Genomic DNA, 16898 nt, shown 5'->3' on the forward strand with positions numbered 1-16898 from the left:
TCTTCTAATACCATTTTCTTCCAAAAAAAGTAGCTTTCACCAAACTTAGCCGTCACGCTCTTGGCGTGGACATGACACAGCCGTTGGTGATCGCCCAATAAATTGGTCAAAACACCCTTTTGCTATTACCATTTGACCAAGCATTTGGAATGATAAACACCGCCTGCTTTTATCAACATCAACATGGCCATTCCTTCATCTTCCTTCAGGTGGTGACCGACAGTTACGTCACGAAACTCAGTATTTTTCTGTCTCCAGGTCTACCAGGTCACGCATCTGTATTAAACCAATCAGCTCGCGGTTGTACAGGAGAATGGTTCAGTTGAATAGGCCAGTTGCCATTAAAAATATAATTCTTCTTTAACTGTGAATTAGGCGGGTGTGTTTGAAATGATGAAAATGTTGAAGTTTCAGTCCAATTGGCTTACTTATGTGGTTTTGAGGCTCCAGTTAACACGTCGTGGTGAAAACTGACGCGTGGATTAAAAGCCGTCAAAAATCACCGCCCTAACTTCAGACCCCCAAGCCCTGAAATTGCCATGCATAACGTACAACGAAAAAATCAAGGTTTGACAAGCTAGGATAGGTCTAGTTGGCTGTGAAAGCGTTCCTCCTTGGGTACGTCTCGTAAAAAGTTATGAGCATTGTAGAAAGTAACATTTTAAAGGGAAAAAGGCTAACGACTTCAGGTGCGTGACCACACTCGAATGTACGCGACGTGCGCGTCCTCTCATTGGGAGATTGCAGAGTTCCATATGTTATCATTTTTCGCGCGTACGTTCCAGTGGTGGCAGAAGTGGGAAGTTAATTGGAAGTTACGATCAAACTGACAGAAAACTTCTCCCTCCGTCATCATCATTATTAATAGCATATCGGTTTGTTGGGCCTTTAGGATTTTTGCCTCCTCTTCGCGTGTCTGAGAAACTTTCTTCTTTTTGATATTACACAGATTATTTATTCAATCGAAGTAGTTTTTTAACCATTTTCTTGACATCATTTCTGTACTTCGATCCACCGCCGACGCAGTAAAGATAAAAGTTGATCCCGTAATTTGAAACCCAAAGATTCGAAAATAACCAATATTGGGCAGTGTAGCGGAGATTCCAGTATGTCTCGTTCATGTCATAAAGATCGACAAGTTCGGGAACACCCTCCATGAATACTACATATAATCTATACGGTATCGTCGTCACCACATAGGCAACGCAGACGGTAACTAACATCCGAGTCAGATGACTCGTCTCGCGAGATTTCTGTCCGCCATTGTTAACTGTCGTTTTGTTCGTCTGCTTTCTCCATTTTGCAGAATTCTTCAGGGTGACGATGATCCAAATATTGCAGACGACGATGACGGCAAATGGCAGTACCGTACCGATAAAAAGATGATATTGGAGAACCAAAGTCTGTAAAACATGGTGACCAGGGATGACCACATTGAGCATTAGCGGACCTGAAGAAACAAAAATGGCAGATGGAAGTGAAGACTCAGCAGCTTTATCATGGCAGACATATTGCTTTTTGTCTCGTTTTTCTCGGTAAACGTAGAAAAACAGGACAAAGCGGCAAACATGCAAATATGAAAAAAACATGTGGAATAACACACTGAAAACATGTTCTTCGTCAAAACGACAAACTTTTGTTCATCGTGCGATCACCATTATTTTCGTCATGTCAATAAATAAAAGGGTTGCTCTCAGTTGACTTTCCTAACCTTCTTTCTTATAGACAAAGAAGACGTGCAGGTTCAAGGTGATGATGGTGGTGTACGTGATGGCTACTGTCCTCTTGGTCCTGCCTGTGGTACACAGCTGGATGGCACGCAGGGGGAAACGGACCGCAATGAGGCGATCGATGGACATCTGGGCAAGGGACAGTCCTGATAGCGTGCCGAATGTGTAGACGGAATACCAACAGCATCTGATGACAAAAAGAAACACAATTATGATAAGGTTTGTACAACAAGCCAACTCTTACCAAATACTCGGTCGTGGTGTGATTGGTCGTCCATCTTGAAGAATATTTTAATGAAGAAGCAGGGCCCGATCGCGACTGGAAAAGCATAGTTGAGGGATCCTTCAGGGCCTGCGAACGCTGCCCAGGGATGCGTTGAATGTTACGTGTTTAAACATATACATACTGCAATGGAACCTCACGGAGGCTTTCCCCAACGATCCAAAACATCAAAGTATAACAAGATCCGGAGGTAACAAGGACTAGAAAGTCTGCCGTGGCAATTGCAGCCATGTAAAGACACGCAGCAATCGCCCGGTTTGACCTCTGAACTGATACGACCACGGTGATGACGTTCCCTGGTACACCAAAGGTGACCAGGAAAATCCAGAAGTATTTCGTGCACGCCTCAACGATTGATGCGAATATGCGCATGGTGAAGTGGTCCCGTATTGTCGGAGTCAAGAATGTAGATATTGCTTTCGAGTCTAGTTCCATTCTGAAGGAACTTGCGCCCTGGCTGGTAAGATTGGGTGCTGCAGTCAGCCGCGCGAATTCATCCGAATTGGCTGAACACAACGTGCGGACTCGATCTCATTGGTGCTGGGTATGATCAAACTGACACAGACTATTTCTGTTCTCCGGCATCCCTTGGTGTACAGTAACTGAGGAGTGATTGGCAAGACTAAATTATGTTCATTCGATATTTTAATTGCGACAATGCGGAATGGGGTTATTAGCTGATATGAAGGGACGAACGCAGCGCGGTTAGATTTCCTGATGCGCAAAAAATAATCCGAAATTGGAGAATGACTGGTAGTTACAGAAATTATAGAACAAATAACATGTATATAAACTATACAATGGAAGGGGGGGGGGGGCTGGTGGTTTCATCAAAGTGATGATGCGAACGTATTGAGGTTCAATGCTAGTTTATGTTGATATTAGTAAAGAAAGAAAATAAAGTCCTATTCATAAATTCTCCCTGATACAAAGATATTCTGCCTGATACGAGGAGTTACGCCCCTGATTGACCACGGTGTATACTTACTGTAAAGGAAATTCCCCAACACTTTCCCCAACGATCCAGGATGTTACCGTGCGACAACAGATATCTGTGACAAGAACAAGAGAGTCTGCTATCGCAACTGCAGCCATGTAAAGACACGCAGCTATCGCCCTGTTTGACCTTTGAACTGATACAATCACGGTGATGACATTCCCTGGTATCCCAAAGACGAAAATGAAAATCCACACATATTTCGTGCATGCCTCCACAATTGATGCGAATATATGCACGGCGATGCCGTCTTCATTCGGCAGAGTCAGAATAGTGAACATATTCGTAGCTTCTTCCATCCCAGGCGATGGAGTTCTGCCAGTGACCACAAGTAGGCCTATACAAGTGTAGAACTATCATTTGATGTATAATATGAAACCTGCGATGCCAGACTCATCCTGGGGAAATCAGGGGTTAATGTTCTCTACGTGCGCGGCTGGAGAAGCGAACATAAACCCCTGATTTCCTCAGAATGTCTAAGAGAGTTGCCCTCTCTTCATAGCTTGCCGACTTACCGGCGGTGAACATCAATCCTAAAGTGCAAAGTACGCACAACGACGGTAGTTCGGCATGCTTGATAGTTCGACAAAAGTGTTTTCCCGTTTTGGTCGCGGCGGCGACACGACTTGCTATAGCGGTTGGTAAGAGTTGCCCGCAGGTGCGGATGGCGTCTTGATGATACTTCCGCTCCCCGCGAACTGCGCTGACATCGGGAAATTCTTTAATATATCAAATACCCGCATAGTCCAAGTGACGTGTTGTTTCGTAAAAAAAAGTTGGACTAGGGTGACCGACCGGTGACCATGATGACAGGCACCATCCCCGCCAATTGGAATATTGCTGTGCGGCATATTTCATCCCATGGTCTTCTTCACTGCGCTGCACGAGTGTACGTACAGTCACCTTCACTCAGTAATGTTCTCGCAACTCCGCACTCGAAGAATGAGCGAAACGCAAGTGGAATACGACCCCTCACTCCACCCAGCAAATGAATAAAATAATGCGCGAACGCGGCGCAGTAAGATTTCCTATTGCGGGAAATATAATCCGAAATTGGAGAATAACTGGTAGTTACACAAATTACAGAACAAATTACATGTATATAAACTATACAATGGAAGGGAGGCGGGGGGGGGGGCTGGTGGTTTCATCAAAGTGTTGAGGCGAACGTATTGAGGTTCAAAGCTAGTTTATGTTGATATTAGTAAAGCAAGAAAGAAAATCCTATTCATAAATTCTCCCTGATACAAAGATATTCTGCCTGATACGAGGAATGGGGTGGGGGGGGGGGGGGAGGGGCGTTTCCGAAAGTTACGCCCCTGACTAACCACGGTTTATACTTACTGTAAAGGAAATTCCCCAACGCTTTCCCCAACGATCCAGAATGTAACCGTGTGACAACAGATATCTGTGACCAGAACAAGAGAGTCTGCTATCGCAACTGCAACCATGTAAAGACACGCAGCTATCGCCCTGTTTGACCTTTGAACTGATACAATCACGGTGATGACATTCCCTGGTATCCCAAAGACGAAAATGAAAATCCACACATATTTCGTGAGTGCCTCCACAATTGATGCGAATATATGCACGGCGATGCCGTCTTCATTCGGCAGAGTCAGAATGGTGAACTTGTTCGTAGCTTCTTCCATTCTTCGCGATGGAGTTCTGCCAGTGACCACAAGTAGACCAATACAAGTGTCGAACTATCATATGGTGTATAATATGAAACCTGCGATGCAGGACACATCCTGAGGAAATCAGGGGTTAATGCTCGCTACGTGCGCGGCCGAGGAAGCGAACGTGAACCCCTGATTTAATCAGAATGTCTAAGAGAGTTGCCCTCTCTTAAAAGCTTGCCGACTTACCGGCGGTGAACATCAATCCTAAAGTAGAAAATACGCACAACGACGGTAGTTCGGCATGCTTGATAGTTCGACAAAAGTGTTTTCCCGTTTTGGTCGCGGCGGCGGCACGACTTGCTCCAGCAGTTGGTAAGAGTTGCCCGCAGGTGCGGATGGCGCCTTGATGATACTTCCGCTTCCCGCGAACTGCGCTGGCATCGGGAAATTCTTTAATATATCAAATACCCGCATAGTCCAAGTGACGTGTTGTTTCGTAAAAAAAAGTTGGACTAGGGTGACCGACCGGTGATATTGTTTTTTATCCCAGGGTCTTCTTCACTGCGCTACACGAGTGTACGTACAGTCACCTTCACTCAGTAATGTTCTCGCAGCCCCGCACTCGAAGAATGAGCGAAATGCAAGTGGAATACGACCCCTCACTCCGCTCAGCAAATGAATGAAATAATGACACGAACGGGGCGCAGTAAGATTTCCTATTGCGGGAAATATAATCCGAAATTGGAGAATGACTGGAAAGTTACACAAATTACAGAACAAATTACATGTATATAAACTATACAATGGAATGGGGGCTGGTGGTTTCATCAAAGTGTTGAGGCGAACGTATTGAGGTTCAAAGCTAGTTTATGTTGATATTAGTATAGAAAGCAAAGATAATCCTATTCATATATTTACCAGCGGATGCAAAGATATTTTGCCTGATACGAGGAATTGGGGGTGGGGGGGGGGGGGGGGGGGGTGGGGAGGGGGTATTTCCGAAAGTTACGCCCCTGACTAACCACGGTTTATACTCACTGTAAAGGAAATTCCCCAACGCTTTCCTCAACGATCCAAGATGTGCGACAGCAGATATCTGTGACAAGAACAAGAGAGTCTGCTGTCGCAACTGCAGCCATGTAAAGACAGGCAGCTATCGCCCTGTTTGACCTCTGAACTGAAACAATCACGGTGATGACGTTCCCTGGTATCCCAAAGACGAAAATGAAAATCCACACATATTTCGTGAATGCCTCCACAATTGATGCGAATATATGCACGGCGATGCTGTCTTCATTCGGCAGAGTCAGAATGGTGAACGTGTTCGTAACTTCTTCCATCCTTCGCGATGGGGTTCTGCCAGTGACCACAAGTAGGCCAGTACAAGTGTCGAACTATCATATGGTGTATAATATGAAACCTGCGATGCAGGACACATCCTGAGGATATCAGGGGTTAATGTTCGCTAATTGCGCGGCCGGAGAAGCGAACATGATCCCCCGATTTCCTCAGAATGTCTAAGAGAGTTGCCCTCTCTTAAAAGCTTGCCGACTTACCGGCGGTGAACATCAATCCTAAAGTAGAAAATACGCACAACGACGGTAGTTCGGCATGCTTGATAGTTCGACAAAAGTGTTTTCCCGTTTTGGTCGCGGCGGCGGCACGACTTGCTCCAGCGGTTGGTAAGAGTTGCCTGCAGGTGTGGATTGCGCCTTGAAGATACTTCCGCTCCCCGCGAACTGCGCTGGCATCGGGAAATTCTTTAATATATCAAATACCCGCATGATCCAAGCGCCGTGTTGTTTCGTGAAAAAGAAGTTGGACGAGGATGACCGACCGGTTACCATGATGACAGGCACCATCCCGCCAATTGGAATATTGCTGTGCGGCATATTGTTTTATCCCGGGGTCTTCTTCACTGCGCTACACGAGTGTACGTACAGTCACCTTCACTCAGTAATGTTCTCGCAGCCCCGCACTCGAAGAATGAGCGAAACGCAAGTGGAATACGACCCCTCACTCCGCCAAGCAAATCAATGAAATAATGCGCGAACGCGGCGCAGTTAGATTTCCTGATGCAGGAAATATAATCCGAAATTGGAGAATGACTGGTAGTTACACAAATTACAGAACAAATTACATGTACATAAACTATATAATGGAAGGGGGGGGGGCTGGTGGTTTCATCAAAGTGTTGAGGCGTATTGAGGTTCAAAGCTAGTTTATGTTGATATTAGTAAAGCAAGAAAGAAAATCCTATTCATAAATTCTCCCTGATACAAAGATATTCTGCTTTATACGAGGAATGGGGTGGGGGGGGGGGGGGGGGGTTCCGAAAGTTACGCCCCTGACTAACCACGGTTTATACTTACTGTAAAGGAAATTCCCCAACGCTTTCCCCAACGATCCAGGATGTAACCGTGCGACAACAGACAGCTGAGAAAAGGACAAGAGAGTCCGCCGTGGCAACTGCAGCCATGTAAAGACACGCAGCTATCGCCCTGTTTGACCTATGAACTGATACAATCACGGTGATGACGTTCCCTGGTATCCCAAAGACGAAAATGAAAATCCAGACATATTTCGTGCATGCCTCCACAATTGATGCGAATATATGCACGGCGATGCTGTCTTCATGTGCCAGAGTCTGAATGGTGAACGTGTTCGTAGCTTCTTCCATCCTTCGTGGCGGAGTTTTGCCAGTGAACCACCGGTGTACAAGTATCGAACTGTGATGTATAAAAAGGAAATCTGTGATGCCATGCAGACCCATCCTGAGGAAATCAGGGGTTAATGTTCGCTTCTCCGACCCTGCATGTGCACGGCGGCTGAAGAAGCGACCATGAACCCCTAATTACTCAGAGTGTCGAAGAGAGTTGCCCTCTCTGAATAGCATGTCGACTTAATACCGGCGGTGAACATCAATCCTAATATGCACAACGACGGTAGATCGGCATGCTCGATGCTCCACAAGAGTGTTGTCCCGTTTTGGTCGCGGCGCAGCGGCATGACAACACTTGTTCCAGCGGTTATTTTTATCCCGGGGTCTTCTTCACTGCGCTACACTCACGAGTGAACGAAGTCAGCCCCGCACTCGAGTGCGAAGTATGAGCGAAACGCAAATGGAATACGACCCCTCACTCCGCCCAGGACGTCCAACCTCCGCCGCGGCGCAGGGTCGGCGCGGTTATTGCTTGAAATGGTCGCTCAAAGAAATTCCTGAGAGGAGGAAGTTACAGCACTTGGGGAAATGCAAGTTCTAAAACGGCATATTTTACTCCTTTCAGATGCTGGTTACATCAAAGAATGGATAATATACTGACGGCGCTATAGTCTAGAGTTACACTGAATGCTCACGATTGAATGGCTTTGTTAATGAAAACTGAAACCCCACCCAGTCCACTTTACTTCGCTGTGTTTTATTTCATATCGTAAGGTGAACGCAGTCCACTTCCATGCCTACATCATACTACGTAACTAAAAATCAACTTTTCACACCGAAAAAGGTCAGACATACAATGGCAAACACTGATAATTGCCTTATCGTCATTTCCATTCATCCAAAAATAGTCACAACCAGTGGGACGAGACCGATCAAGCACTGCAGTTCGCAATGTTTACGCCATGAGCACTTGACGACAAGGTCACAATCTGACCACATTAAGGACACGCATTGACTTCATTCTTCATGCAATACACTCGCACATACTGTAGCGAGCAACATTGGTAGTTCCGGACACCCCAATGTGCAAAAACAAGGCAAATGACCCGACTCGCAAAGTGTGCGAGAAGTATACTGACTCCAAATGATAACTCTCCAAAGATTAATTGAAGTTGTGACATGACTATTGTTTCTTCAGACAACTGCCTATAAGTTGAACAGACGATCGCGAGGTTGTGACATTACCACAGTGTTTCCAGACAACTCTCCATAATATCACTGCTGTACAGTCTGTGATCATATTATTGCCTATTTTGTCATACGTCGTAGTCTAGTGGTTGTATAGTCTCTATGCATGGCTCTTGAAGGGTCTGTTTTTGTATTGTCCGGCGGTGACATTGTCTTCGTGCGTGGTTGTGACTTGATATTCAGCTCGCTCTTTGTAAACAGCTTGATAGATCTATCAAACCCATTCTTCTCCGAAAAGAAGACAGTTCACGAATGCTCTCGTGGCCTTTTCAATGCCATTTTGGTTGTGATCATATTATTGCCTATTTTGTCATACGTCGTAGTCTAGTGGTTGTGGTGTCTCCATGCATGGCTCTTGAAGGGTCTGTTTTTGTATTGTCTGGCGGTGACATTGTCTTCGTGCGTGGTTGTGACTTGATATTCAGCTCGTCCTTTGTGAACAGCTCGCTAGATCTATCAAACCCATTCTTCTCCGAAAAGAAGACAGTTCACGAATGCTCTCTTGGCCTTTTCAATGCCATTTTGGTTGTGATCATATTATTGCCTATTTTGTCATACGTCGTAGTCTAGTAGTTGTGGTGTCTCCATGCATGGCTCTTGAAGGGTCTGTTTTTGTATTGTCCGGCGGTGACATTGTCTTCGTGCGTGGTTGTGACTTGATGTTCAGCTCGTCCTTTGTGAACAGCTCGCTAGATCTATCAAACCCATTCTTCTCCGAAAAGAAGACCGTTCACGAATGCTCTCTTGGCCTTTTCAATGCCATTTTGGTTTTGATCATATTATTGCCTATTTTGTCATACGTCGTAGTCTAGTGGTTGTGGTGTCTCCATGCATGGCTCTTGAAGGGTCTGTTTTTGTATTGTCTGGCGGTGACATTGTCTTCGTTGGTGGTTGTGACTTGATGTTCAGCTCGTCCTTTGTGAACAGCTCGATAGAATTATCAAACCCATTCTTCTCCGAAAAGAAGACAGTTCTGGAATGCTCTCTTGGCCTTTTCAATGCCATTTTGGTTGTGATCATATTATTGCTTTTTTTGTCATGCGTGGTAGTCTAGTGGTTGTGGTGTCTCCATGCCTGGCTCTTGAAGGGTCTGTTTTTGTATTGTCCGGCGGTGACATTGTCTTCGTGCGTGGTTGTGACTTGATATTCAGCTCGTCCTTTGTGAATAGCTCGCTAGATCTATCAAACCCATTCTTCTCCGAAAAGAAGACAGTTCTGGAATGCTCTCTTGGCCTTTTCAATGCCATTTTGGTTGTGATCATATTATTGCCTATTTTGTCAGATGTCGTAGTCTAGAGGTTGTGGTGTCTCCATGCATAGCTCTTGAAGGGTCTGTTTTTGTATAGTCCGGCGGTGACATTGTCTTCGTGGGTGGTTGTGACTTGATATTCAGCTCGTCCTTATTGCCTATTTTGTCATATGTCGTAGTCTAGTGGTTGTGGTGTCTCCATGCATGGCTCTTGAAGGGTCTGTTTTTGTATTGTCCGGCGGTGACATTGTCTTCGTGGGTGGTTGTGACTTGATATTCAGCTCGTCCTTTGTGAAAAGCTCGTTAGATCTATCAAATCCATTCTTCTCCGAAAAGAAGACGGTTCACGAATGCTCTCTTGGCCTTTTCAATGCTATTTTGGTTGTGATCATATTATTGCCTATTTTGTCATACGTCGTAGTCTAGTGGTTGTGGTGTCTCCATTAATGGCTCTGGAAGGGTCGGCGGTGACATTGTCTTCGTGAGTGGTTGTGACTTGATATTCAGCTCGTCCTTTGTGAACAGCTCGCTAGATCTATCAAACCCATTTCCCTTCCGAAAAGAAGACAGTTCACGAATATTCTCTTGGCCTTTTCAATGCCATTTTGGTTGTGATCATATTATTGCCTATTTTGTCATACGTCGTAGTCTAGTGGTTGTGGTGTCTCCATGCATGGCTCTTGAAGGGTCTGTTTTTGTATTGTCCGGCGGTGACATTGTCTTCGTCCGTGGTTGTGACTTGATATTCAGCTCGTCCTTTGTGAACAGCTCAATAGATCCATCAAACCCATTCTTTTCCGAAAAGAAGACAGTTCACGAATGCTCTCTTGGCCTTTTCAATGCCATTTTGGTTGATTTGCTGTCTTTTCCAACAAGTAAATTCGATATATTGTCTTCAGAAGCAGCTGCAAGTCTTGACTGAGCCATTTTGGCAGCGACCAAAGGCAGATAACAAGTGTAGCAACAAACAACAGGCACAAATAAATACATACACAAGATAAGATTCAATTACAATTTTACTGATTTTATTACATTACATCTTTATTTTAAACATGTAGCGTTGAAAATTCGGGAAATTCATCGTCTAGTCGCCAGGAAAATTCGTTATGATGAATCGCCAGGACACACACAGGTCAACAACCCAGCTGCTACGTTCCTTACTGCCCAAACCACTAGCGTTTCAGTGTGTCTTCATCTTGGTCCTGCCGTTGTTTCAGTACATAGTTCCCCCGACAGTTTCTTTGGCCCCGGACCGAGACAGAAGTTGTTTATAGGTAGCAGAGATGTGGCTACAAAGATCCGACAACGTGACTCTGCCGGGAGACACGGCCAAATGTCGACCGGCTGGAGCGGGCAACATTGCGAATACCACACGATCACGTGACGTGTCTCAGCCAATCATATTCACAGAATCTCACTTGAGGTATGAGACTTTTGAATATCATTTGACTGCTCAGATAGCTGTTGCCACTCTTCAACATTTATCCACTGCTCGGCACTGGTTGATGCAGGGTGATAATAACTTCAGTAGCGAAAGGGTTAATACACTTCCTCATGGAAAGTTAGGGTATACAACCAACCTCCAATTGCATGGGTCACTAGTTAAAGCTGAAGTGTCAAATATGTGCCCCATCACACCAACAGACAATGAGTCATTGCCAAATTCTTCAATGAACAACATTGTGCACTGTTTATGAATAATGTCAGTGCCATTCTCGGCGTGAAGAGAATTGCTACCAGAGAATTCCTTTAATCCAATTGGTGGCAGAAGCCTTTAGACAGCACAGGAAACTTGTAAAAACAAAGTGAACATTTTTGGAAAGTTCTACACATTGGCACATAAAGTTCTACTATGTTGGCACAAAGTGATCGAGGTCCTTTTTCCTCAGGAATCACACTTCAACCACTGTTGCTGTTCGATGAGTAGATAAATATTTGGGCAATTTCGTCATGTTCGTAGGTTCTCTTCAGGAATGTATCTGTTAATTTCAGACCCGATATCGTCTGAAAATATAAAGATTTGAAAATTATAATGAGATAGATACAGTCTTGTTGCAGCATGAAGACTATTCAGGTTAAATTTATGGTCATTAATATAATCCTTAGCTCATTGACTGGGCAGTTATACTGCAGCAGCATCAGGAATCACTAGGCCTAGGACTTTGTACCATATACCTAGCCTACTGTAGCATAGCATCACAATGACCAAATACATCCATCAAGTGTACATCAAGTGTACATCAATTACACACAGAGTGGTGGAATAATATCTGCTATAAACAAGTGATTTTCAAGTCTTCTGCATGCCAGGAGTTCAACCTAATTCCACCTGAGTAAGATCTCCACCAAAGACTTTTGTTTTCAGTCCCAATGATGTCCTTAACCCAGATGTTTTACTGCAGCTTCAAAATATGCAGTTATTCCTTAAGTAAATTGTACCCCCTCTGTACGCTTACCTGTAATCCTTGGCAAATGCCAATCAAACCAAGATTGAGTTTCTTGCTTTCGCTTGGCCCTAGCTTCCCCAGCTGCCGCCCGGACAATCCTGACCAGAGCAGACCACAACCCCTGGTGTTCTCTAGGGCCAGGGTCAAGTCCATGGTACGATCACTAGAAAAGGAAGAACAGGTCAAATTTCGTACCCACGATGAGGAAGTAGAATTTTGATATAACCGTGCAGATGGCACAGTGGGTCACATGCTTTTTCATGGTGTATGAAAACATCGTGGTTTTTTTTGGTCGATATCAGTATTCAGACCATAAAGCTTCTTTTTCCCCTCATTCCCAACTTGACTTACCTACAGTTTGTGACCTTGTAAGTCACATTAAATGGCTTCTCCACTGGAATGGCATCTGGCATGTACTCCACCGTCAATCTGATGTCACCATAGCCTGGTGCCTGAAGGGAAGAAACTTAATGGTTATTTTCGTTTTCCTACACCTCTTGAAATCCTGCCTGGAATGCCATTCAAACATTGGACCCGTCACTGACACTCTTCCCAACTGTTGTGAAAGCAAATGTTAGAAACGGCCATGTTGTGGATACATTTATCTCTGTTTACAATTTGTGCTGGATTCCATCGTCAACTCACCACTCTCTGCAGTGGACTTGTCTGTAGGCGCCCTTTTTCGCCCATGCTCGTCTTCCAGACGATATCAAGCTTGCCGATATTGGTGACCCCCTTGATGATCTTACTCTCTCCGTACAGCTCAGGCTTCGGTGTCAGGCAGTAGAGGTATTGCCGCGTATCCATTGGATTCAACACGTTCACCTTCCCGTAGACAAGCTTTTTCTCCTTCCTGAAAAGTGAAATCCTCCCATAGTGAAATATTCAACAAAAAGATGGCTCTGCTGTTTTCTCACCTAATGTTTCTCCAACTTGTTTTTTCTTCTCAATGATTTCACATCTGTAGTCTTACCACGCTATCTCATCTACCTGACTAAGTAAGATATGGTCTGAGTGCCCGATTCAAAATAGTCTAACATGCTATACTTAATGATGTACATGTAACCTGCTTTTGGTCAGAGTCGGATTCCAACGACGATCCTCTATTAGTGGATTTAGTCCCCAGCGTGGGTATAATGTGTTAGTTCCCAATTTATAGTCTAGCTCCCCCCCCCCAAACAATCTCGAATATGCTCACCCATTTTCAGATGGCACTTGATTCAATTCATTCGCCACGTATTCTGGAGATGGGTCCATTGAGACAGTTTCTAAGTAGATTGGACTAGGGGTTGTATTCTGGATCTGCGCTTCCAAATAGACTTCATCGGACTATAAAAGAGAAGGTATCAAGAATCAGAACACGCTATCTGGAGAGATTCTGCATTACGATGTTGGAAGCAATTGGATGCATGTTCCAATAAAAAGAACATGAAGTCCAACATTTTCGCACCCTAAGTCTGGTCTGTACTTGCAACCTGACATGAAAATGTTCGAGAAATGCCTGGAATACAACAGACACTGCTCAAGAGACGGCCATTATTCAAAATCCAATGTCTGAAAATGTCACCGTCTCCTTTTATTCATATTCATGTATTCAATTTTTTTATCCCCAAAGGGCAAATTTATTCATCTCTACAAATGCATGAGCACATTCAAACCGACAGGGGCAAATGGCCACCACATCCATACTGGAGAAATGGTACAGATGTACACATATAGCAGGCAGAAACGCCAGCATTTCTGAACGGCAGGGATCATTGGTTGTAGGAGGTGTGGAGCGGTAAAAGGCCAGTTACACTTGACTGTAATCAAGTTTTTTGGGGGGCATAAGGTTTGTTGGGTAAATGTTAATGAGCCAGACAAAAAGATATAGAAGAAAAAAGATACTGACACAGAAGTACACCATTATCTTGAATGTGTTTTGAGTTTAAGGTATTCTTTAATATAGCAAGGTATATTTTTTGCCACACAACGACTCTCTTTTACCCAAAAGTTCCGCTCTCCTTCTTGTTCATCACCAAAGAAAGAATCTTTCATGTCAAGTTATCCCATTTGGCCCGACAGGCGATATTGACTTTCAGCCGTTGGGATGATCGTACGGGAATCAATAAGTAATATATTCAATTATTCATGCATGTACAACTTGACTGGGGTCGCGATATGTCAATCTCGGTACTGATTTCTCTCACTTCTGGTATCGGAAAGCAAGGCCGGGTATTGAACGCCTCATGCAGCACTGGATGTAACCATTTATGTTGCCTCTTAGGCTTGTCACTTTTAATACCACTGTGATGGCAAAAACGGACAGTCCAAGAAAGTCTTAAGAAGAGAAGGACTAGATGAGAAAGCAAAGAGGAAGTAGAATTGGTGCACGATGACTAAACTCGTGAAAGAAATAGCCAGGGGACCTGTTGACAACTGAAGAAACGAACTGCCAACATTTCTGATGACTGCAATATAGGTCAAGAGGTGGCTCATCATTCCAGCTAGATGACAGTGGCAGACTAAACCAAAGTTGCCCGATTCAGCCAAGATCTGTGCACATCCCCGCTGTTCTCTATCTTCTCTGTCGCCGTTACTAGTCGGCTAGTTGGTTGTTTGGCAAAGTGCCGCAGAATCTAGATGCGACATCACAGGGGTATAAAGAAACGCTGTGGTACTTCTCCTGTAGGCGCAGCACAAGTAACCACACGCGCTATTTTTTGTCCATTAAAAAGCATGTGCTACCACCTTGAAAGCTGTACAGCTCCTGACTGAGTTGAAGTATAAACTATGTGTACTGGCTATACAGAAACGATAGAGGGAAAACAAAGCAAGCCATTATCCTGTCTATCATAGCAGAGAGCTGGCGGGGTACAAAAGCGGGATTGGGATTCTACTACTACAGCAGTCAAATTAAGTGGCAAAATCAGATAGCTCACATTGACTAACACCATTAAAATGAAAATTCATTAACCATGAGAAAAAAACATTGAAGCCCCTGAGAAGACCAAAGCCAATATGAATAAACATTCGGACCTCAAAATTAAAATCAGGGAGCACATATATAGAACTTGTCTGACAAACACTGAAAGTCCACGCACTTCAGACACTGGAGAAAGGCTTGTTTCATGTACAGCAGTAAGTCTGGGAATCTGCACTGGGCTGTTTTCACAGGTTTTGCAGTACAAAGTCAGTAGATTACATCTAAATCGTTTGAAATACAACTGTTACCTGTGAGGCACCAGCAAGATAACTGACCAAAAAAGTTTCAGTGCGAGGTTAGTCAGGATGATCCATCACCTCTACTGAGAAGTCGATATCCAATTGTAGTTGTAGTTGCTCAGTGATTTCAATTTTTTGGTTTGTATTAGCTAAACCTCGAGTGTTTAATACAGCTGGTTGTGTTTCAAATTTCATGTGGATTTCATGTGCCGTTTGGTGTGCTGATTCCTATTGAGTTAGCGGTGAAATCTACATGGAATTTACACAAAGTTGCTAGTATCATGTAAACATAGAATAAACACTGACGATACGATTACAAATGCATGAACTTACAATAAAATCCTAAGAAGAGAAGCATGATATGTAGTTAATAAATGATATGAAAACAACATGGCAAACTTTGGCAAATTATTAGATTGAACCTGAGATCTGTGATTGCCTGAAGAGCATAATACAAGACTGGTGAAAACGGGCATACAGTTTGTATCAACTCAAAGCACATATGTGACCCATCACAGCAAAACCAGGCGCATGTCGCTCTGATCTTGACAGGTTGAGACGGACTGTCTGTTCATTTCTCTATTGTTTGCCTTTTGTGAAATATGAGCACATCAATTACTTCCATTATCTCCTGGTGTCATTTAGGCTCATCTTCTGTGCGACAAGCGCCTGGTCTTGCTGTGACGGGTCACATATCATAGGTCTCAGTGGGTCCAGAAAATGTTCAAATAAGTTTAGGAGCAACATATCTTAGCCAAATTATCTGGAACATACCACACACAAATAGATCTGAAATGAACACACTGAATTTTAAGCATGCTTTGTTTGGTATTGTTGATTCCTTTGTTCCACGATTTCTTGTTGAAGAAATGTTTTGTTTACAAATGACAACACTTGATGGACGCCATTCAGATACATAACATGAATGTTAAACCACACAAAAGTGAATACATGGATTTATTCCCAACTGTCTGGGCAATGGATATGAGGCAATTAGTAATCAGACCTATTTTATTATGAGATGGAATAGAATGCCACATCTACTGCTCAGACGAAGCACAAATGTCATCATGCAGGATCACCTGCAGTTGCTTTTTTACCATCTAGGGCTGTCATGCATTGTCTGAACCCCTCTCCTTCTGAAGAACGGGTGTTTGCACCAGTGCACAATAAGGATAATCATCATAGAGAGTCTTTCTGACTGGTTTAGTGACATGACTGTCTGAGACTTGCGGTATCACAGCTGGATGTTATGGGTACATGATGAATACACTTCCAGTTGAGATAAGAATCCTATTACATGCCTAATGGTCGTTGACTTGGGACACATTTTAGCCATGCTGCAGCATTAGGTGATGACATTAGCTCAGAAACAAAATGAAAGATGAAATAATTACAAGCCTCACCTCAGCATTGTAGAATTTTGGTTTCAAATCCAATGGTTTCAGCACCTGGA

The 16898-nt window shown here is 43.9% G+C and overlaps 2 protein-coding genes across 5 annotated transcripts in view; both read right to left on the reverse strand.

The window, feature by feature from the left end:
- Positions 1-627: 627 nt before the first annotated feature.
- LOC135487232 (thyrotropin-releasing hormone receptor-like) lies at positions 628-7214 on the reverse strand. 2 transcript variants are annotated; one of them, XM_064770735.1, is made up of 3 exons: positions 7005-7214; positions 1712-1917; positions 628-1450 (listed from the first exon to the last, which is right to left on the reverse strand). In XM_064770735.1, the coding sequence occupies exons 1-3, from the start codon at positions 7109-7111 to the stop codon at positions 951-953; spliced, it is 813 nt and encodes a 270-aa protein (XP_064626805.1). In that variant the 5' UTR covers positions 7112-7214; the 3' UTR covers positions 628-950. The 2 variants fall into 2 exon arrangements, with proteins under 2 accessions (XP_064626805.1, XP_064626804.1); XM_064770734.1 differs by lacking the exon at positions 7005-7214 and adding an exon at positions 2138-2389.
- A 3580-nt stretch (positions 7215-10794) lies between these two features.
- Positions 10795-16898, reverse strand: part of LOC135486187 (trafficking protein particle complex subunit 13-like) — a 49093-nt gene continuing 42989 nt past the window's right edge. For all 3 annotated transcript variants that reach the window (XM_064768827.1, XM_064768828.1, XM_064768826.1), the window contains exons 6-11: positions 16849-16893; positions 13437-13567; positions 12884-13091; positions 12590-12690; positions 12248-12401; positions 10795-11795 (exon numbers count right to left, since the gene is read on the reverse strand). In XM_064768827.1, the coding sequence (XP_064624897.1) occupies positions 11691-11795; positions 12248-12401; positions 12590-12690; positions 12884-13091; positions 13437-13567; positions 16849-16893 (744 nt within the window). In that variant the 3' untranslated portion in view covers positions 10795-11690. The remainder of the gene's footprint in view (positions 11796-12247; positions 12402-12589; positions 12691-12883; positions 13092-13436; positions 13568-16848; positions 16894-16898) is intronic.

This window comes from Lineus longissimus, chromosome 4 (genome assembly GCF_910592395.1).
Source record: "Lineus longissimus chromosome 4, tnLinLong1.2, whole genome shotgun sequence".
Classification (NCBI taxonomy): domain Eukaryota; kingdom Metazoa; phylum Nemertea; class Pilidiophora; order Heteronemertea; family Lineidae; genus Lineus; species Lineus longissimus.

What these genes read in the sequence shown, in the direction of transcription:
- LOC135487232 (XM_064770734.1), bottom strand. Translation starts at nt 2,385, where the DNA reads ATGCGCATATTCGCATCAATCGTTGAGGCGTGCACGAAATACTTCTGG. An exon ending in CTCCGTGAGGTTCCATTGCA is followed by an intron (nt 1,918 to 2,137) that starts GTATGTATATGT and finishes TTTTGTCATCAG; the next exon opens with ATGCTGTTGGTATTCCGTCT. An exon ending in CTTTGTCTATAAGAAAGAAG is followed by an intron (nt 1,451 to 1,711) that starts GTTAGGAAAGTC and finishes TTGTTTCTTCAG; the next exon opens with GTCCGCTAATGCTCAATGTG.